Source organism: Emys orbicularis, chromosome 2 (genome assembly GCF_028017835.1).
Source record: "Emys orbicularis isolate rEmyOrb1 chromosome 2, rEmyOrb1.hap1, whole genome shotgun sequence".
In the NCBI taxonomy this organism is placed as follows: Eukaryota; Metazoa; Chordata; order Testudines; family Emydidae; genus Emys; species Emys orbicularis.
The window spans coordinates 80,403,204-80,426,088 of record NC_088684.1 but is presented as its reverse complement, the minus strand read 5'-3'; the positions used below and the strand labels follow the sequence as shown (position 1 = coordinate 80,426,088).

Here is a 22,885-nt window from a genome sequence, read left to right as displayed (position 1 = left end):
GGAGGGGGGGGTCCCGAGGTTGATGCAGGGGTGAAGGTGACCGTGGCTGGCTGAGGGGGAGGGGCGGGGGGCGTTGCTGAGTGGAGGTTGCCCAGAGGCAAAAGTGGCAGGACAGGGTGGGCTGTTGGGGCGGGGGGTGCACAGGGGAGAAGGTAGCTGGTCAGTGGGTGTTGGAGGGGGTGGCGCTGGCTGGAGGAGGGGTGCCCGGGTTGCTCCCACATACACCATTCCCTAGGCCAGCTGCGCCTTCTTCCCCGTGCCGCGGGCCGAGCCGGGCTCTCCGCTGCCCCCGGGGCTCTCAGCTGTGGCACAGGCAGCCAGCCCCCCCATGCCCGAACCTGCTGCCACCGCCGAGAGCCCGACTTGGCCCGCGGCGCGGGGAAGAAGGCGCAGCTGCTAGCGCTAGACCTTCCCCTTCCCCGCTCTGCTGCCGGCTGCTCCGCTGGGGGGAGGGACTGGCCGTGCTGAGGGCAGCCCCTCTGAAGCTGGGAGCAGCGGCAGCCTTGTGCTCCGCTGTTTTAAAAAAAAAAAAAAAAAAAAAAATTTGGGGGAACCGCTTTTTTGACGCCCCCAACCACTTGGTGCCCTAGGCGGCCGCCTAGTGGTTGCACCGGCCCTGATTGTATAGCGCTTTTATTTTTTTTTATATATATATATATATATATATATATATATATATATATATATAAAAAAAAATATATATATATATATATATATATATATATATAAATATATATATATATATATATATATATATATATATATATATATATATATATATATATATTTTAACATTTGTGTTTCACAAATAAAAGCACACAACTCATATTTTTATACCAGTAGTCTTACCTTTCTAATGCAATGGATGTGCCCTCTCTCCCTCGCCGCAGAAGCACCCGAACTGGGGGCTGGGAAGGAGCAGGCATCTCTCCCGGTCTCCCAAGCCGTGGCAGCCCCCGAGCTTGGGGGGATGGGGGGGAAGAGTGGGGTCTCTCCCTCTCTCACCCACGGTGGCAGCCCCCGAGCTCTGGCTGGGAAGGAGATGGGTCTCTCCCCCGCCAGCGCAGCCCAGAACTGGAGCTGGGAAGAAGGGGTGTCTCTCCCCAGCAGCCGCAGCCCTGGAGCTGGAGAAAGTTGCCTCTTTCTCTGGCTGCCACAGCCCTGCGTGCCCCAAATTCCCCCCTCTTCTCACCCCTCTCCCCCCTCCTACCTAGCCCTTATTCCCCCAAGGCCACCACCTCACCTTACATGTGCGTCTTCTCCAGGGTCCAGGCACCTAATTAGTGGAGCCACGCCTGCGCGGCTCCACTAATTAGGCCCTTCACTCTCCTGTGTGCAGCCGCCCTGGTGCACACCTTAGAGTGAACTATCCGCGGACCAACGGAATGGAGCTCGCAGACCACTGGTGGTCCGCGGACCACAGTTTGAGAACCTCTGGTTTAGAATTTGTGGTTAGCTTTTGTGTAGAGCTATAAATTATAGTATGTATTTGGGAAACACAATAAGAAGTTGCATAAAAATACAAATAATCACCACTGCTAATGAAGATAAACAGCAGTGTAGTTACTAAGCAAGCTAGCATTTGGCACTTATGTAGTAGCAGGAAACTATTATCCTGTGACAATGTTCTAGTCCACTGAAGTTGTAGCAAAATTATATTCAGGCAGCCCAGAAAAACAAGTTCATTGTCTGGCAGAAAAATATTTCCAATTCAATACTACAACATATAATATATATATATATATATATATATATATATATATACACACACACACACACACACACACACTTTTAAAATGACAGTATAGTAAACACTTTGGGAATTTGGGGAGTATATAGTCCATTGTATGTTCTGAAGTGACACTTTTATGGGAAATGCTCTATGTGTTCTAGCATTCTATGTTACAATAAAGAGTCCATGGGCATATTCTGAGGCAAACAATGCAAAGAGTTTGGGGGCAAGGGCTTCTGGCATGCTGAGTGCCTGCAATCTCCCTTGATGTTAGTGGGAGCACAGTGCAGAATTGGTCCCTTAATCACTAATGTTGGTTTGTGTGTATTTAACACGTTGTAGCTTCCGATCTGCAACAATTCTCAACAGAGGAGAACTTCCAGTCCATTTGAATATGGACTAATGGAGAATAAATAATTTTTAATGAAAAGAAATGGCATTTTCTTAGGTCATTTCAAGAGCAATAATGTATTGCATTCTGATTTGCACTGTAACTCTAACACACTAACAAGCTCCATTGTGCTCTAGTAAATACACACCTAAGGTGGGTTTGCAGCCAAGTGCCTTTATATGTTAATAGACCAATAAAATATGCTCTGTCACATTTAATACCATTATGCTTAACTGTTTAGATATTCAAAAAATCCTATCCTTTCACTATAAAAAAAAAAGATAATAGCAGCCATTCTAGAATCTTCTGCAGGGACAGTACAAGCTAAGGAGGGTTAGCTCAGGTAAGTACTTAGATGGAAGATCTTTAAAGCAGTGAGTTTCCAGGTTTGTTACCTATCTGATGCCTCTTGTCTTGTACTTAGACTGTAAGCTCTTTGTCTTCTTGTTCTGTTTGTACAGCACCTAGCACAATGAGGTCCTGGTCCATGATTAGGGTTCCTAGGCAGTACAGTACTACAGATGATAATAATGAGATTAAACAAGCAAAGAGATGATACTGTGTATGGCCTTCAAGGAGAGGCAACAGGCTGAATTTGATGCAACAAACAACAAAACTTTTTACAGGCTTCTTCAGGCGGGGATCAATGTGGTCAGAGTTGCAGGAGAGGACGATGAATTTTGCAGTAGTATATTGGACAGGCTTCATTGAAGAGAACTGCATTACAGTAACACAAGTTCCTTAGATTTCTAGTTCCTTGGAACAGACACCATCACTCTTGAGTGCTTAGAAAATCTCTTGCACATAGTGCCCACTATGATAAATGAACAGTAATGGGGAGTTTAGAGAGGCAGTGGTCACAGTCATTACAACAAGAAATGGTCACTGCTGGTTTTATCAATATGGATGGGCAAGGAAAGAGGTGGATCATGTTGATGTTACAGAGAAAGAGAGAGAACATTGCCTGGGTATGAAGGGAGAAGGACAGAGTGAAAAAGGTCATTGGGAGATGAGAATAGTAGAGCTGTCAAAATGGAGATGGAAGAGGGAGTAGGGAAAGAGATGAGAAGTGCAGTTTAGATAAACTGGGCTGAATTAATATCTTGTGTTTAAGGTATGTTTGGCCAACTGAATTTGAGATAGTGGTGGGACATCCAGTAAGAAGTGTCAGAGAGAGATGGAGATGTGTGGCTAGACTGGGATGGAAGTTGGGGACAAGAAGAGCGGTAGATATGGAAGCCACCAGCAAGAGGACGTAGCTGAAATTATGGAAGCAGAGTGTTGCTGGAGAAGAGGGTAAGATGGAGAAGAGATGACCAACGTCGGACCACTGAATGACAACAGGGAAAAGGAGGGGGGAAAAACAAGTTATCACCAGAAATGGCCCTGAAGGAGAGGTCAAGCAGAAGACCTAGGAGCACACAGCTGAATAACCCCGGGGATTGGGGAGAGGGGAGGAACAACTGATAATATTGTAGGCAGCTAACCAACAAAGTACAACATGAACAGATATGATTCTTTGATTCTGCTAGGAAGGAGTCACTAGTGACCTTGATAAGGGTGGTTTTTGGAACAGAGAAATAAAAATCCAGATGAGAAAGGGATCAAGACACAAGCTGAAGTAAAACTGGACAGCAGAAATAGGCGGCTGGTGGGGATCAGAAAAAAGATTTTTTCCAGGATGGAGGATAACAGCATGGATGTAAACTATGGAGAGATGCCAGAAAAGAGCGAGAGAGAGACCCATAGAAGAGGGGGAGAAGAGGATGACACTTGGCAGCAAGGGATGGAGCTGAGTGGGCAGACAAAGCAGTTGGAGATGGACAAGGAAAGGAAACCTCAGAGTTGGACATTGGGGTGAAGGAGGACACGGTAGAAACTAGGGATAAGGGAGTATGAAGCTAAGTCACTACCTCATTTAAGAAAATAGCAAAACAGTAAAGTCAAGGGCACTTGCATGCTACAGGAATAGACAATATTCCATTGGCTAGTACCTATGCATTAGAAAGTGTGGTTACCATAAGTCCCTGAGCAATCTTCCCACCCCACTTACCCTCTCTTTAAAAGAGTTCTGCAAAAGGAGTCCCATGAAATAGGAAACGTAAATGGATGCTAAGGCAGCAGGAAAGCTGATTACTGCCAGAAAGACACATTCCAGAACTTGGCATCTATAGCCTGAAGCTCCAAACACACCCCATGATTGGCTGGTAGTGTTGACTCCAAAGGTGGAAGCAGTGTGTGTTTAGATCTGCAATTATATACGTAACATATGCCAATTTGCTTACCAACTACACTGCAATTTAGAAAAGACCAATATAACATAAGCCAGTTATGTGGGAGTAAGATCATATGCTAGGACAAATATACAGAATTTCATGAATACAGAGATTGAATAGCATATGGGGAGTGGTGGCGCAATACAAAGTATTTAACCTTGAGATCACTGAAAATACTACTTAGCAGCTATCTGATGACTCTTCAGTGTCTTATGTGACATCATCAGTCCAGTTCCTAGTGGACCTTCATCACATTTCCTTTCTCTGATTTAAAAGGGCCACAGATCCAACCCTCCCTTGTTTTGAGTATTTTGTTGGACAGTAGGGTGAAAAGTCTTATTTGGTTCATTAAGTTATACTGTGCAGTAGGAATGAACAGTTTGTTGCAGTGAGAAAATAATGCAGAAGCTTTGAACTATGCGGGATTAAAGTATTTAGTATAATCATCATACTTCAGCATTCTGATGCTTCCCTTTTATAACTATGTATTACTGACAATACCAGGTGTATAGGAGGTTGAAAGTATTTTAGATCCAAAATGACAAAGAGGAAGGTATGTTTTGCACATTATAATCCTATTGGTTAAAAAAAAAAAGCATATACGTTTTTTTTAAGCTACATGTTTGCACTCCACAAGTTTGACAAGAGTCATCAATTGCTCATCTCAATTACTGGCTTCTAAATACAGTATTTGCACTTACACACTGCTTGCTTTTAATCATGATCTCAAAGCACTTTACAAGGTGGGATTTTCATTATCTTACATAAAAAGAAATGGAAAGACTCCATAGTTACATAACATGTCTCGGGTCACAGAGCAGGTCAGCGATAGACTCAACAAATAAACGAGATCTGATTCTTCGCCAGCTTCTAACCTTTAAGTCATACTCCCTTCTAAGCCGAAGAACCAGCCACGGGCCACGTAAAATAAAAGCTAAATAACTAGATGAGCAAATCTGGTTCAGATACACAACCTGAAACTTTGCCAAAAATTTGAATGAAATCAAAAACGTAGAAAGTTCAAAAAAGTTTGATGAGTCTTCTGCCTTCAACAGTCATAGTAGAAAATGCTGAAAAACTATAACCTAGACCATTGCCATGATATTACATGACCTGCTGAAGTCCAACACTACTGGAAATCTCATGAGAAAGTTTGATCTTTTCAGAACTAGAAACGCTTGTGGTTTGCCAATCACTAAATGTAAGACGACTCCTCAAGTCCTTGGCAATTTTTGTTTTAACTTTTTGTTTTAACGCTCTTGTGAGAAAGGTCCCTAAAAAGGGACAGGAGGAAAGGGATGAGAAGGGACTGGAACTGGATAGCATACCCTTTGTCTACAATTTTCAGGACCCCAGAGCCTGAAGCAATCCCAGTCCAAGCTCCCCTAAAATAAGAAGCAGTTGCCAAAGGGTAAGCAGTTAGAATCACCACAGGATTTCCCCCCCCCCCCCATTCTATCAGGCTCTCAACATTAGCATCTAATCTGCTGCTGCTAGGAGCCCTAGACTGTGGGGCAGAAGAGGGCCACATATGGTGGAATCTGTGTCTTCCCCAGCGGCTCTAGGCTCCTCTCTAGCTGATAATACTGGGCAAAGGTGCACTGTCTGAAGGATAATTGGCTGGCATGTTTGCTTCCTCCTTGAGGCTGGAACATAAAGGCCTAAAGAGTGTAGAGTTGCCCTTGATTCTTAAGGAACAAAGGACCTGATCCTTTCCAGAGTTAAAGTTTGTTACCTTCAAATGGGGGGAAAGGGGTCCGTCTCAATTGTGAGGATCTCCCTGGGGAACTCCCAAGTCTGAAGCCATGATGACCACCTCATTGTTACTGTTGTGGCCATAGTAATTGCAGCCCTGTCAGACACATCCAGCATAACCTGCAAGACAGTGCAGGCAGACAGCTGATCTCTGCCATAATAGTCTTCATCTCTTCCTGGTGTTTGGGAGCTTGTCTTTAAACAGACAACTTATCCCAATTTAAACAGACATCTGGAGAGGAGAGTCTGGTGATTCACCACCTGTAGCTGGATGCCAGCTGATGAATATATCTTCCATCCAAAAAGAGTTCCAATTTCTTCAGGCCCTTCTTTTTTCGTGTGGGTTTCTGAGGTCCCTGTTGTTTTGACCACTCCTGAATAGCAGCCACTACAAGACAACCAAGTGCTGAATGTGAGCAAAAATATTCGAATCCCTGGCAAAGAACCTGGTACCTCCTGTCAGCTCATTTCAGAATGGCTGGAATGGATGATTGTGCGTGTCATACGTTTTTCACTGGCATCAAGAGTCGCTCATTTATGGACATGGTGTGGAAGCATGTAGAATCTCCAAGAGTTTGATGTCATTTCTCCTTAACTACCTCCAGGGGTATACCCAGGGTCTCTGCCATGTGGCTTATCAGATCCTGGAACACCTTGAATTCATTCACTGAGGCAGCTGTGGGCACTGCCTCATCTGGGAAAGGAGGAGGAGATTACAGAAGTGATAGTTTTTCCTTCTCCTTGCAGCTGATGCTTTTCCTCACTTTCCTTCTCCTTCTTGTCCAGTATCTGAGGCTGTACCAGCTGCTTTTTTGAAATAGTTAACTCTCTCTTTGGGAAGGGTGATCTAGTCTTGGAGACAGTGGATAGTGCAGGTTTTCTGGAGTACTGCTGTGCCACAGGCATCCAATAGGGCCTTAGATAGTAAGGATATGAATATTGAAGTGAAGGACACCTGGAGGGTAGCAGGAGGGCTATAAGTGCTATATCTTTTCCTGATACCTCTCATTGAATCTCTTCCCAACTCTTACTATGCTACCCAGGAAGGGGTGGGAGACTAGTCTCAACTATGTCCAGCGGAGGAGGAGAAAAGGTGTATTCTTCCTCCCCCCGCCACAAGCTATATTGGGAGGATCTTGTGCCCGTATGCAGAAGTCACTGCTGGAGATAGGATGCCTCTTTAACCTGACATACAGATGACTTATGGGGGGAGGGTGGGGAGGAAGCTAGTGGTTTTGATACCACCACCCTCAAGGAGAGATGACTGATACTGGGCCCACAGTAAGTCACTCTGTGCTATGTATGGTTTAGATACCAAGATAGCTGGTGCTGAGATACTAGGTACCACAAGACATTGTATCAAGTGCCAAGTATTGAAGCACTCTTTGTCAACGCTCCTGGTACCAATTCACTCTGCGCTGGGGTCTGTATCAAGAGAAGCACAGTCCACCAATTTAATGGGTACTGTATGTGCTCTCCTTGCAGTTGGTATGGAGGCACTGGCTGGTGCCTTTGCAGGCTTCTGGCCCTTAGAAGATTGTACCTGACACAAATCGTGTCTGATGACTCTCGTGTCTCAATTGCTAGGTGCCAGAGATGGTGACCTGTGCCTTGGCTCATCCCTGGAGCAATGCTCCTTTCTGCCCATCAGAGGATAGAAATACCAAAATAGTGGCAGATGAACGGGGCCTTTGAGGAGATGGGGCTACTCAGGCTGGAATCTCGGCTCTCTGGAGCAATACGGGTATGTGCAAAAAACCAAAACCAAGTTGTGGCAGCAAGTCTCAGAGCTCGGGTCAACTGAGTAGGCTCATGCTATGGGGCTAAAAATAGCAGTGTAGGTAGGGGGTTTCCATTTGGGCTGGAGCCCGGAATCTGAGGCCCACCCTCCTTTGTTTGGTTTCAGAGCCCAGGCTCCAGCCTAAGCAGGAACAGCTACACTGCTATTTTTTGTCCAGTAGCACAAACCCCATGAGCCTGACTCAGTTGACCCAGGCTTTGAGACTCATTGCTGTGTTTTTTATTTTGTTTTGTTTGCAATGTAGATGTACCCTAAGGGAGTGACTATATGAGTAAGGCCTGGCTGTAGCCTTCCTCTCGATGTTCAAGGAAGCTTGCATTGATCGGTCAAGGAGGAACAACTTCACGTGAGTTTCCCTGGGTCCGAGTGAGTTTTGAGAAGAATGACATGCCAACATTGCTATTGAATGCGTCTCTCATCTAGGCAGAGTAGGAGCATCAGTAGCCATCAGGCACAGAAGCATATCACAAGGGATAGGTACTGAATCTTGGAGATTTAGCTTCTGCCCTGTTGCTAGCACACGTCTATAGGGCGAAAGTAGGATCTATACTAATTGAAGCTTATTTAAAAAGTAATTAATAAGTATTTAGCCAATAGGCTATTAACTATACAACTAATTAAATAAAATAACTAGTTAGTCTTGCTTAGTTGGCTAGAATCCTAACAGTGTGCAAAGAAAGGATGGACACTGCACAGCTTCCATCTCATAGCTATAGGCAATAAGAAGGAACCAAAGGATGGTTGGGCTTTATGCCCTTAGGTGGAGGGGCTGGGGGAAAAGGACGTATGAGGGTACTGTAGGTCGAAGCATGGCCACAGGCACTGCTGGCCAAAAAAATCCGATCTTGCGCACATGTAAGCCCAGAGTGGAATCCACATGGACAATCACTCAGAGAAGATCTCAGTTGAACCATGTCAGTTTCATGGTTCATTTTGGGGAGATGTGAAACTGGTACCATGTGCCTCCAATGATAAACACACGGCATTTAATAAATAAGGTCCACATTTTTACAAGAATCATGCCTTCTTTCTGTTCATTTCTGTTTTCTACATTAGCCAAAGTAGAGATCAACAGTAACACTGGTTCAAGTTCTGGAATTTTGCCACAAAAAACTGCTAATCCAAGGGACCAGTTATATATGTAAAGTTGAATGTCAGGTTCTTGTAAACTGCTGGGGCTAGAATTTAATGTAGTGTATCACTGGAAAGTTTATATTCCCAACTCGCCAATAAATATAAAAATAAATGAGTGTGCTGGAAGACATCATGATTACCATCTTATCACCTCACAGCCCTTGACCTGACTTCCAAACTGGTTTAGTAATTGCTCTTTTGAGGCTGCCAGTGCTAAAAATTGTGTTTTAAACTTTCTAGAAGTGGCTGTGAATCCTCACTATCAAGTAGTTTAATCTGTGTAATTTGCTCATCTACTGGTTCAAGAGACATGGACTACTGAAACAACAACAAAACATTGCAGACTTTACAAGACACAAGACAGCTGTTACCTGGGGGTTGTGGGGTTTTTTTGTTTTTTTTTTTTTAAGTCAGTATTTTTGTTATTACATTTTAAATTTATTAAGTTCCTGATTCTAACATAGGCAGCTGCCATTTCCACTTTCATAAAGTGTTACAATGGCACATTGAACTGAGAGGAGAAAAGATTAAGCTGAAATTCTGTCCCACCATATGATTTTTTATTTTCTTCACTTAAATTCGCTGGACCAGCATATTGCCTCTAACTTGGAAACAGTAGCTACATATATTAGCAGAAATGGCTTCTCAAATTTCCTAGAAGAGGAAAACAAGAGGAGTACAAATATTTCTTTAAAGCTTCCATGACTTTATCAATAGCCTGATCCTGAGACATGCTGAATTGTCCCAACTCCATTTCATATGGTTGTTCTGTACTTCCCTAAGAGAGGTTCCCAACAGGGCTAGAACCAGTTTTGTAGACCACTACAAATGCTTTCTGGGTTAAACTTTTCTATACACTGTTCCTGGACCAGGAGAAAAATTTTCAGTTCTTGTTGGATGAATCACACCTCTCATATTGCTTTTGCCCCTTCATGATGCCTCCGTCTCCCCCTCCTCATACACACAAGAGGCAGTGCTCCTTGTTCTGAAAAGAAATGCCCTATCAGGTAGGCTAAACTTTTTATCTTCTGTTTTTCTTTCTTTCCATAAGCATTCTCTCTCTCTCGGTGCCTTTAGTATTATAATACTACTGTCACACTTACTAAGACTATACGCTATATTGTATTAGCAGAGGGAGAAAAAAAGTGTCATTGCAGTGAATTGTATGCTCAGAACAGAGCCCTAGGCTTTAAAATGGACTATATAGGTTATAAAAAAGGGAAGTACAGCTACAGAACCTGAAGATTTTTTTAACCAAAAAAAAAAAAAAAAAAAAAAAAAAAACCACAAACCACAGATAAAAGCAAAGAGCTTAAACTGCTAAATGGTTTGACTGCATAATTGTTCCAAGGATTCTTGTTATTATTGTTATTGAACTAGATGAACAGTAGGTGTGAAGTGTGACGCTTTAGAGCAATCATGTGACAGACTGTGATCAGGAAATATGGTAATTTGCAATGTAGAGGGAACTCTCTCAAAGCAGAAGCAGTAAATTGACTTGTGCAGTGAATGCACATTTACAGAACTTGTGAAATGCCCCAATTATACCTGTGATTTAAACAGGAGGGATATGATGCCGCCAAGAAGAAATACTATAGCAGAGGATGCTTGAATAGCCCAGCTGTGATGTTCTGTATAGAACTGGTCAAAAAAAATTTAGTCAATGATTTACTGACAAAAAAATGCCCTTTTGCAAAAATTTTCGATTTTACTGCCGAATTTTCATTTTCTCTGACTCTCCAGTCCTGGAGCTAGTGGCTCAGGTGCACTGAACAGCCAGAGTTTTTTGGTTCTACCAAAGCTGATTTTTTCTTGAAATCCCTTCCTGTGACAAAATTCATGTTTTTGATGTTTCATCCCAGTTCAGGACAAAAATGTTGCCAAAACTGAAATGTTTTGTGGAAAGGAATTCCCATTTCTTGGCCAGCTTTAATTATGAACATCACTTTTGTGTGTAGCTCCTTTTTTCTGACTTTGGGGTGCAACTTTTTATTTCTTTATCTGTTAGAGTGAGGAATTCAAATCTTGCCCATGTAAAGCTCACCAAGGGTATGTTCAGTGCTCTTAGGAAAAAGAAAGAAAAAAAAAAAAAGAATAGACCCCACCCCACCCCTGTGATGGACCTTTACTCCATTGACATCACATAATTTGTCTGTGGATGTGAAAATTTCCTAGCACTAATTAATACTCATGATCTACAGGGATCCCCAACTCATTAGAGTATAATTGGGGATATAAGAGCAGATTTAGGATTCCACAGATAATTGCAATTGTTTTAAAAATACAAATGATCTAATAAGGTTTTAAGTTAGTGCTATTAGACATAGGTTACAATCTTAACTGTATTTAAAACTGTGTTGTCTGGGATTACATGTTGACAGTGTGGGAAAGTAAATGTTGCTCAAAATTTTGTTTTCAATTGTATGTAACCATGTCATTTGTAACCATGTCATTAGATTTTTCATATATGAAGTCAGAGAAAATTAGTGCATATTAATGAACTTTATGCAAGGGTTAAGAACATCTGCCTTGGTGCCAACTTTATTTTAGGTCATAAACAAAGGAATTTGTCAAGATGCGTCTTTAGTCTGAGGTGTACGGTAGGAGAGGAAGAAAGATCAACCTGTCACCTCCTACCTACTCAGAAACACTAAGTTCATTTTAAAGCAAAGGACAAATGTAACATTTTGAGAATAGAGTCCCATCATGTCTAAGCACAAAACTGAATCAATGAAATACATGCAATGCAATCTTTACAATTACCTGGAGTCAGGGTATTTAGTAAGCGTGGCCAAGCTGCTGGTGTACATGTGCCCACCCACATCAATATGAACTGGTGCGTTGGATTTTGTGAGCTGTGCTGGAGTGGGGATGCCTTGATTGTTCAACGGTGATGCAGGGGATCTAGTGATCAGAGGTCTTGACATATTTGGCCGACTGTCCTGTAAAGAGACAGACATGAGTCAGGAATTTCCTTAAGGCTGCCCGGCTGCCCCAAAAAGACACAGATGCCCACTGAACAGTGAATAGACACCTATCACTAATCTCATCTTCAGCCTGCAACTTTAATTTTATTACGTCAGAGACTGGTATTAGTTTTTTCTTTAAAAATATTAGTTCAACTTTTAAACTTAAATATAGTTTTGTTGAATAAAGTGGAATAAAGTATAATTATAAAACCCTCAAAAAAAGAGACATGAAACCATTAGTGTTGAATAAAAAAAGTTGTTTCTGAATACTATTCATTATAAAACTATTCCATATAAAATAGGAATACTCACTTATTTAAGAGCTATACTAATAGTTTTAAAGGAGTCAGAAAGGATAAAAACAATACACACTTTTTAAAATTAAAAAGCACACAGGATTTGGGTTTCTTTCCAAATCCCACTCATTGCTATGCAGTTAGGACAGATAAATACAAACCCTCAGCTCTTCCATTCTGCAAAGGCGTCTCTTGAATTTCCAATCCACATATCACGAAAAGAAAAGAGGAAACACCTGGACTAGCCAACTGTTCATGTACTGTAAAACAATGGGCACCCACAGCCTTTGAGAAAGACATTTTCCATTAAAAATTATACTATAGTGACAAGTGCCCCTATGTGCCCCAAACAGACTGCTGTTCTGAGCAGCTTCCCAATCCAAAGCAAGCTCCGAAAGTAGAACAGAAACAGATGCTGATGAAACAAATTTTTAGTCACAGAGGAGGAATAAGTGTAGTGCAATCTGTGCATGCAATAGGGTGGGGCAGGGTGAAGTGCTTTGCAGAAGCCAGTAAGGCAGGCTATTTTCAAAGCTCTGGAATTCAAACAAACTCGGTCTAGATTTGTTTTGAGACAATTTCACTTCTTACTACAGGCAGGATACATATTCAGTGGAATCCTATTAATACATGCTGAGAACTGGTAATTATTGAATTTTTCATTTAAAAAAATAAGCAAAATAGTGAGAAATCAAAAAACATGCTTTGTTCGTTTGGCAAGTCATTTAGTTGTAAGAGGTAATGGATTCTTCGTACATCACTATGATATTAAGTCTGAGAAGCAGGGAGAAAAAACAGCGGAGTGCAAGAATTATGGGGTATTCAGATTAATGAGGTTCTTTTGTGTTTAAAAAAATTTATAAATTTTTACATTGCTCTTAAAGACAAACTATAAAGGCAGTATGAGGTAGATACTTGTCTAACTGAAATAATGTAGTGGCCACTGTTGCCAATAAATTCAAACACAAGGCATCTATAAACCATAATATATTTAAACAACTTTCATACACAAAAGTGAACTTGGGTCAAATATAGACAAGAAGGAAGGGGATGGAGTAAAAAGTCTGGCTAATTTTTGCTCATAAAATACACCTTAACATTTGCAGAATATCAATCTTAAGAACTAGAATTTCTTGAGGACCTGCTTGGGGCAGAACGAAGACGAGTCCAGACAAAATACTAGACATACACGCTACACAAAACCCTGGCATCTATTATAAATGTGGTGTGGCACAACCACCACCCCAAGATGCTACTGATCTGCATAATGAGATTGGGTTAAAAGTATTCAAAATAAAAAAGGCTACAGGAAAGTAGCCGGAGAAGTGACAGGGAAAGGAAAATGCAAAAATGACACAAACTGGAAATAAATGTGATAATTAATAGCCATGACAGGAGTAAAGAAAAGCACATTAAGTAAGAGCTTTAAAAATTAACTAGAAAAGGTGATTAAAACCAAAAACAAATTCTGTGAGGTGTATGCAATGCACTATATTACCTCCCTTTCTAGTATTTTTTTTGTCCAACACACATTCCTGTTACAATTTAGCACACTGCAGCTCCATGGAGTCTGAAATACTTTTTCAATTGGACATATCGTACTGTATATCCTGCCTCGGGGTTCTCAGGAGAAAATGAACAGATTTGCAGGGTTAATAATGTAGTTAGACTGGGACCTCATTCAGCATAACTGTGATAGTGCAAGGTGTACAAATTGGTAAAAAAAAGAAAAAGTACAGCATAACAGACCATTGCAAGGATGGCAGATTAGAATGTGGAATTACCACAGTTTTTAGTTAAGTCACAAGAGGAATGAAAGTGGTTTCCAGGTGTAAGCTATAACCAACTAGGCTATCATTCATAAACAATTTTTAACCTTAAAATTCCATGAAATAAAGATTCCTACAAAACTTTGCGATCCTGTTTAACTCTAGAGCATTCTTCCTTTCAAGCCACCTGAATCTGTTGTTCCTGAAGGAAGAATGCCCATATCTCAAAATGTAGTTGTTAAATAGAACAAGGTTAAAATTTACTCCACCCTTAGCTTACTATTTGGCACATCTCACTGGACATGTCTAGTTAGCTACAGTTTTAGGGCCACTCTGAAAGAGGACAATATGACTTGCAGTATGGTGGTGCCTAGAGAACTTAAATCAGGATGGGTTCCCATTGTGCTACACGCCACAATAAACCGTTTATAATCTTAAGAGGTACAATCCTCAAGCATAACATGAAGCAACACCGTCCAGCGGACAGAGCACAAGACTATTTTAATAACTGTTAAATTGTTCAGAATTAAAAGGGAAATCAGTGCATGCCATGGGAGAAATGAAGATGTAGATTTGATGACCGAGTGACCAGCCCCTTATAATAGTTCCCCAATAAATACATTACTTGTACTGGGTTAGTATGAATGAGGAACTGAACAATGAAAGGCAAAGGGGTTGACGGGAAAAAACGTTCATAGCCAGAAATTGTTAATAAAAAGGAAATTATTGATCAAACAAGACGTTTAATTTGGCATTTGTATTGTGTTTGTGCACAATTACAATTCCCATTGTCTTAACTGCTTACAAATACAATTACCTTTAAAAATAAAACACAAGAGGGGAAAAAACAAGCAGGTGGTAGAAAAGATCTGAGAACACTGAGGGCCCTGCCCCCACTTCTGTAGTCTCATGTGGCCATTCGGGATACAATGGATGGAACAGTTACTGTTTTAAGACTGGGGATATTTGGACATTGTTCTTGAAGCAGACAACAATTTGGTTTATAAAAACGGAGTCCATTCATTACAGGGGGCACTGTTAAGGACAGCAATGCCCCCCCCATAGACAGCAGCCCCCATATTTTTTTACCCTCTCATCTTTCACTTTATTCTTGTTCCTTACAGTTTTTTCAATCATGATCCAATTTTAAAAGCCAATGCATATTTCAATTATTTTGAATCACTGAAATTTTGTTCAACATGCCTATTTCAGATACCTGTGAATTACTGATCAGCAGCAGAGTGTTTGAAGGGATTTGACTCCAGGCACATTTCAAATGGTGACATTGGATCCTAAATCCAGGAACACTTTTTAACTGATATTGGGATCAAAAGCACTACGGAAGCCTAGAACGATAGGCAGATCAATTTTTTATAATTTAGCCAAGTTAAAAAAAATTGCAGTTTACAGTATGCCTTTAAAGGCTGTGATTGAGAACACTGAAATTAAAAATATTTTAAACAGTTAAGAGTTTCTCTGCTTCCTTGCTGAAATTTACAGGGGTCTTCTCAACAAAGGACACTGGGTGGTCCAAGAGCGCCACTAAACATGCTTAGACCTGCCCTTCTTCCTGCTCCTCTGTGCCCACTCCTGCCTGCCTATTCAACAACAGCCTAGGATGTGAAACCGTGCAATTTCTAACCTCCTCCCCTGGGACTTACAGAAGTTCTTGGCAGTGAAAAGTCTTTTCCCCGGGCAGGGGTTTGAGGAGTATACAGAAGGCAGTCCTTGGCTCCCTCTTTCTCCTCCAATTCTTGCTGCTCCCCAACTCCATTCAGAGGTTTTGAGAAAGAGAGATTTCCCTGGCCCAGATTCAGAAGCAGCAACAGCCCTTTTGCAGGAATTGGGGAAGAGTGAAGTCAGCTAACCATCAGGGAAGTACATGGGTGTGATGTCAACATGCCGGTACATGACAGAGGAAATGCAATTATCATCCATAAAACAGGGGAAAACTATACACAAAGATTGCCAAATGCACCAAGCTAAACTAACTGAAAGACACTGATTCCCCTCTGTCTCGGGTAATATCCAGACGGAAGCGTCATTTACCAGTTGACTGTAAACTCCTTTAAGCAGGAAACTGGAATTTTTTTACTCAAGTCAGAAACAAAAATATTATGCATCTCACTGTTAAATTCTGATACAAACAGGCTGAGGTAATTCACTGGGGGACAGACATCTAGAGATAAAATTCTAGCAGAACCACAGCAGGGATAGATTCACCATGACATTTTGAGTATGCCCAAACATAACTATAATCTAGGTAACATTACACACGTTCCACATATTCTTTGTAAACCTTTATTTTCAGGTCCCTCTGACTTCCTTGAAAGTATCATTTGTCCTGCAGTTTCATAAATTTGAGACCTACAGTTGCACTGTCTTTCTGTTAAACACAAACATAGGTAACTTTGTTTTAATATTGTTAACCAAGCAGACCATGTTGTGTCTTATAGGAGAGCTCCACTTGCCAGTAGAGGGACAAGGACAGGAATGGACGGACTGACAGAGTGTTAAGGCTTCCCCACCCTAACGGCTGATCTCCACCAGCCCTGGGCTCAGTGAGGCTTTGAGCAGCTCTTCTAGTTTATGCCAATGATATAATGGATCCTATGTAACAAAGCTCTGCTCTGCCATATTCCTCCCTGTCCATTTCTTTCACTGGCAGACTCGTATTCCAGGGAAATTCCCTGCTGACTATTTGTGGCCAGATTCCAGCCCTTTGCGCCACAAAGAAGCCAGATGATATTTCAGAATCGAGCCCGAAGTTTGTTTCCATCTGCCATTTTTGTTTTCTTAACTGAAAGAAGTTTGAAGACTTTCAAATTAAATTTTCCATGGACTTGGTCCTCATTCAAGACAGCGGACTCTGACCCTCTGAAGAAGTCTCATTTACAAACAAAGCTGTGTTTGGAATTTGCACTAGACTGCACACACAAGTCAGATTTTGCATGATCAAAGGCTGTATGGTCAACAGAATTTAGTAGCCATTCTAGAGAAAGCAAAATTTAGATGCACCAGGCATAAGGTGTCAGAGTAAAGGCCAACAAATCTGCTGTGACTATTCCAAGGATGTCTAAGTGGGGGGGAAGGACACCTGTAATTTCAAACCATTTATTCCATTAAGATGCTTATCTCCACTCTTAACTGGCTTCTACTGTTCTGATGTAAAACTGTGCTTTTGGAGAGACTGGGAGGATGACTGATTTGCTTCATCAGTTTGATTCTTCTATACTATACAAACTGCCTCATTCAATAGGTTTCAAGGAGCGTATATTCCCAGTGATTTTAATTAAGCTACCACCACCAGAAAGGTAAACGAAGATAAGATTCTGCCAGATACAGCAAGAGAGTCAACATTTGCCAACATTCTAAATAGGGATACCACTGTATGAAACAGTTAACATTAAGCGCTTTAAAAAAGTTAGAGCCTCCAGAGAGTATCACTTTCAGTATCAAAGACGGACTCAATAGCAGCCTATGGGCACCATAGGTACAAGACACTTTGCCTCTAAGCTCCTGTCATTAGAAACAGCTTTCCTGTAAGTGAGAGAAATTACCTGAGTTTTATATGAAAGAAGATATACAAGAAGTTGTGTGCAACGCGCTTTCAGAAGTTTTTCCGCTGACAATAGGACTGAAAGTACGGCATGCCTACTAAGGTCAATTTTCCCTTCTAAGTACCTATCACTGATGCCAATGAGTAGCAGTGCTGATCTGAATATCTTGGACCACTGAACCCTTGGTGTAGCAGGTGCAACTTGAAATTACTTTCATAGATGCTGCACTTAGAAACATCAGGGCTGAATTTAGTCCTTGGTTTTTTGCATGCTAGCATTAGGTTGTCACTGCAGCATGACAATACTACTCTAACAAGACAGTGGACAAAGATCTAACAATATTAAAGCTTCTTTCAAGTTCCTCTTAAGAATTCCCTTTTCGCTCTGTACTTGGAAGAAAATAAAACCCTTCCTCTTAAACAAAGAATTTTTTTTAAAAGAATCCTTAAAAATCAAGGATTTAGATTGCCCTGATTTATCAACTCCAAGTGGAGATTTCTGCCCTAGCAGGAAGTTCCTCTTCAATTTTTGTAGTGTCTTCACAAGCAGGTGAATAACATTCTCTTTTATTGATTTAAAGGGGAAGAATGAAGGTCTTTCTGAGCTGTGTTTGTGCATCTTGAATTTCTAGAAAGATCACTAACTTCCTAAACATGGCGTCAAAATTTGAATAAATACTGGTCAGGCTATTCTTGTACTGAGCTTATGGTCTTAGCCGGATACGTCTCACCAAGAGGATTAACAAATACCCAAAACAACAAGAGCTACTAATTTTCCCCCTCTCCAAATTAAAATTCTCTTTCTTTGCTGGTACGTGAAGGAAGATTAATACCACTTATAAAAGCATGTCTGAAGAGTTAGGCATGCCTATTTTAAAAATCCACCTCTGCTATAGAGAAGTCTACTTTGTCTCCTCAGAAGAAGACGAGGCAGAATCTTACTGGACCAACTTCTGTTGGTAAAAGAAAGAGAAAGCTTTCACTGAGGAAGAGCTCTGTGCAGCTCCAAAGCTTGTCTCTTTCAGGAACAGAAGGAAGCTGGTCCAATAGAATATATTACCTCACCTACCTTGTCTCTCTCATATCCTGGAACCAACACAGCTTCAACACTGCAAACTTCTAAAGAATCAGTTAACTGTCCATTTGAACAGGAATTTTTTTAAATAAAAAACCCAGTAGAGTTTTTTTTTTTTTTTTTTTTAAAAAGCACAACAAAAATATATACAAATCAACTTTGCATGAGAAAATTTCTACTATAGTTTCTGGAGTACCTCCCCTTGGGAGTGTTCCAGAAGGCTGTCTATCTCTTTACAAAGTGAGGCTAACACCCATTGTAAAACTGCCAGAGGCACATTAGATGTTTGTTCTCCCCCTAGCACTTTCAGCCTCAGAAGTAGAAGGAACACTGCCAGTTACCATCTCTGCTGAGAAAGCACGAGATACAATTTCACCCTGGGAAAACTGCTGAATGGGGATGTTCTGGTGTGGCGTAGGCCTTGCCTGCACAATCCAATGGCTCTTTTGAATCAGAGAGGCCTGAAACAGTGCTGATGAAAAACATAGCATCTCCCTTACAATCAGCCAGGCTCCTGCTTCCCTCTGTACTTAAATATGTTTTATTAATTTGCCCAGCAGCAGAAAGAGCTCATTCTAACTCATTTATAGAATACGCATTTTTGGAGACATTATCAACTTGAAGTCCAAACAATTAAGAAAGGGATTAGCTGTACAGGAGAAACAGTGAAACTTACTATATAGAAAGTGCTGTCAAATGCAAAAATTGACCACAATGGAAAAAAAAAATTTTTTAATGTTTCTTGTAACGATTGTTGGCAAAATCTTTTCAGACTGACATGCAATTTTAAGTGGACTGTGTCCCTTTAATACTCATGGGAATAAAAAAAAAAAAAAAAATCATACAGAAAGACATTTCTAGCAATAATAATCCAATTACAGAACAACAGACAGGAAAAAGAATTGATCAGAAGTACAGTAAGAAGGTATTTATAATATACATAATTTGAGGTGAAAAGATAAAACCAGTACCATGAGTAAGCAACTCCAATTCAGAATCTGGTGTAGAATTAAGGAACAGCAGTGTTGAAGAGCAAGCTTGCGTTATAAACTACTCATACCGGCGTCAATACAAAACTACTGTCCATGGCCAGAAAGTGTTCTCTGATGAGAGGGCTTTATTATTGTTTCTGGCACCACCAACCAGGTGATAGATAATGTATAAATATAAAGAAGGCATGATCTCTGTCCCAAAGGAAAATACACTAAATGGATAAAAAGAGGTGGAAAGGGGATAAAACATAAGTAAAGTGATCAAGATACATCACTTTGACAACACTTTTTGTGGGTTCCCCCCCCCCCCATTTATTTGAAGTTCTGGTTTGATTGTACAGTTTTGTAACTAGTAAGTGTGTTCTAAATTCAAACTGCATCTTTATGCTTTGATAGTTTGAAAAAAGTTTTGTTCTAACCATGGGACAGTATTCCTGCCTTCATCCCTAAATGTACCACACATATGACTATTAGGGATCGTTTGGGGAATAAGACGGCAGGGGAGGAGGAAATAAGGTAGAACATAGTTATTGGCTTACAGAACAGAATAATTCTGGGCTTGGCAAGAAGGAGACCATCTGGCATATGAACAAAGAATATTTTATATTTGGTTCATTTGAATCCGTTATGTGTAAAAGATACGTTGCGATACAAGCTAAGAAATAGAGTTTTGATGATTACTGTTTTCGGATTTCTTTGAGTGGCTATAGGAGCTGCCAAATGGGTATCTGTGTCACATAAGCTAATTTTAGCATTTTTGCCCACAAGGGTGGATTAACCACAGATCCATATAACCATGCACTATATAAGGGGGCCACTGCTGCCGCCACCACCAGGCAGCTACTGCTGATCCCATGAAGCTGTGACCAGCTAACTAGTTTAAGGCAGAATTATCTGTCTGCAACTAACTTTGCTACCTAGGCATCCTACTGAAAATGTCACAGGAAGCTCTTCCCACTCTGGGATTTTATTTGAGAAAGGCTTTTTGTTGATACCATAGCATGATACAATGTACACATTTTCTTGAGAAGTGCAAACATTTTTATTCCATAGAGATTTGCAGGTGAGATATGCAATCCAAGCACTTCTAGATCTGGTTCATGCTTCTTTGGTTTTAGATGCCTTGTGAAAACAGATGATAGAGATTCTACGTTTGATTACTTAGTGAAGATTTAAAATGGTGAAGCCTGGAGAAGAAACAAGTAGATGGGGCATTATATGTGGGGCATCACATATAAGATAGTGAACGGCATAAAGAAAGTAAATGGGGCATTCCTATTTAACTCCTCTGGTACCTGGCAAGGCAAGAAATAAAGAGACTTAAAAACACACAAAAGACAACTCATTGCCACAATATTAGAGGGCAAGAGCGAAGGAAGAATCACATGAGGATTAGACAATTTTTAGGAAATTGTAATTTAAAGAAAACCCACAGCAACAGGCAGTACCAACAGGAAGGCTAATACCAAATGTAAAAACACAAAGATTTTAATTAATATGCCTAATTTAAACTTCCTAGGATCCTCACACTACAGAGCAGAAACCAGCAGCTAGCAGAAGCCAATCACTAACTGGTAGGGGTTGGGAATAAATTCTCTCTCTGAACCAGTTACTCCTGAACTGCCCACTTCAGAAGAGCATGCACAAGAAACCCTGAAGCATCTGGTACTGGCCATTTTCAGGCACAAATTATGGACTCGATGGACAACTAGTCTAAACTGATACAGCAGACATAGGCAAAATTCTCTTTATGTGATAGAATGGTCTTAAGACATTATAAAAGCTAAACAAAAAAGTTACATTGAAGCCTTGTCTCATTGATCAGCAACTACAAAAGAACACCCTAAAAACAAAAGGCCCCCTACCACATGTATCTGAAGTCAGAGTAATCACAATTACATTGGTGAAAGGCTAGCAGTGTATGAATTTCTGCTAGGAGCTGTGCAGGTAGAGATTCTCTCCAAAGGTCCAAACCTGACAGCTCTGAACTGCCCTTAGCATCTCTGAAGGAAGACACACTACAAAAGGATGGGGAAATAGACTGACAGAAACACTGAAAAATACAGTAATCTTCTTAATACTAAACTTAGGTTCAGATACTAAAATGCACCTGAGCGCCCAGATCCTGCTTAACGTAAAAAAGTCAATTGTAGTTCTGAGACTGAAAAAAAAAAAGACATTTTAAAGAAAGACTGTATACCACACGTGGTAGCTCATTTGTTATCTCTGAAAAATTCTGCTTGCTTTTCAGACACCCGTTTATCCTATGTGTAATATGGAGCATGCCACACTCTCATGGAAAGTAGTTAAAACACAATATATTAATAGGCAAATCAATCACAGTACAGTATCTTCGCACAAGTAACTAACTTGAACAAAGGAAATACTTGCCTCACTCTTAGAAAGAAGAGTTTGACATTTCTCTTGCAAAAATACTATGCTATAAATCCATTATAGGTAGGCTGTACCATTATCTACTCCATGTTCATCAATTACAATAGAATGACATGTTCAGACCTGATTTTTCTTTAGTCAAAGTTGGATTTTAATTCTATAAAGTGGATGCTTTAAATAAAATAAGGGGAAATGACTTGGCCTGTAATTATGTTTCTTTGAAACTATGTTACAGGATTCTCAACTCTTGGGTGTCATGCTCCCAGCATAAGAGAGAGAAGAGCTCCCTTCACACTAAGATCTGTTCTCTGACATAATGTAGGCCAAGGAACCAACAGTGCCTTCTCTGGAAGGGAGGAGACAGAAAGAGAGCAGAGACACTGAAGTGCTGCTGCTCCTGCAAGGTGAGGAGGAAGCAGAGGCATCATCAGGTAGAGAAAGAGATGCTGTGAAGCAGAGGGCCCTAGGAGAAAGGATGGGAGGGAGGAGATAGATTTAATTTGTAGAGGGCAGAGCATTAACTAAGGGCAGAACTGATTTGACTGGAAGGTGGGGGAAGAGTGAGGATGTACCAATGGAAACTAAATAAAGGTGAGCGTTGAGGAATTCTCTCCCTCCCCCGCAAGCCCTGTACATATCGTAGGCAAGGTATGTAACAATGCCCATAGTTAAGGCTGCACAAGGATTTCCTTTCGAGAAGGCGCTCTCTCTAGTTCTTATTACTTTGTTCAACTCATCTTTC

At 40.9% G+C, this 22,885-nt stretch overlaps 1 protein-coding gene across 2 annotated transcripts in view; it reads right to left on the bottom strand.

Moving 5' to 3' along the window:
• KCTD1 (potassium channel tetramerization domain containing 1) overlaps positions 1-22,885 on the bottom strand; it is a 79,712-nt gene that overhangs the window by 31,886 nt on the left and 24,941 nt on the right. For both annotated transcript variants that reach the window (XM_065399687.1, XM_065399688.1), the window contains one exon: positions 11,853-12,031. In XM_065399687.1, coding sequence (XP_065255759.1) covers positions 11,853-12,031 — 179 coding nt within the window. The remainder of the gene's footprint in view (positions 1-11,852; positions 12,032-22,885) is intronic.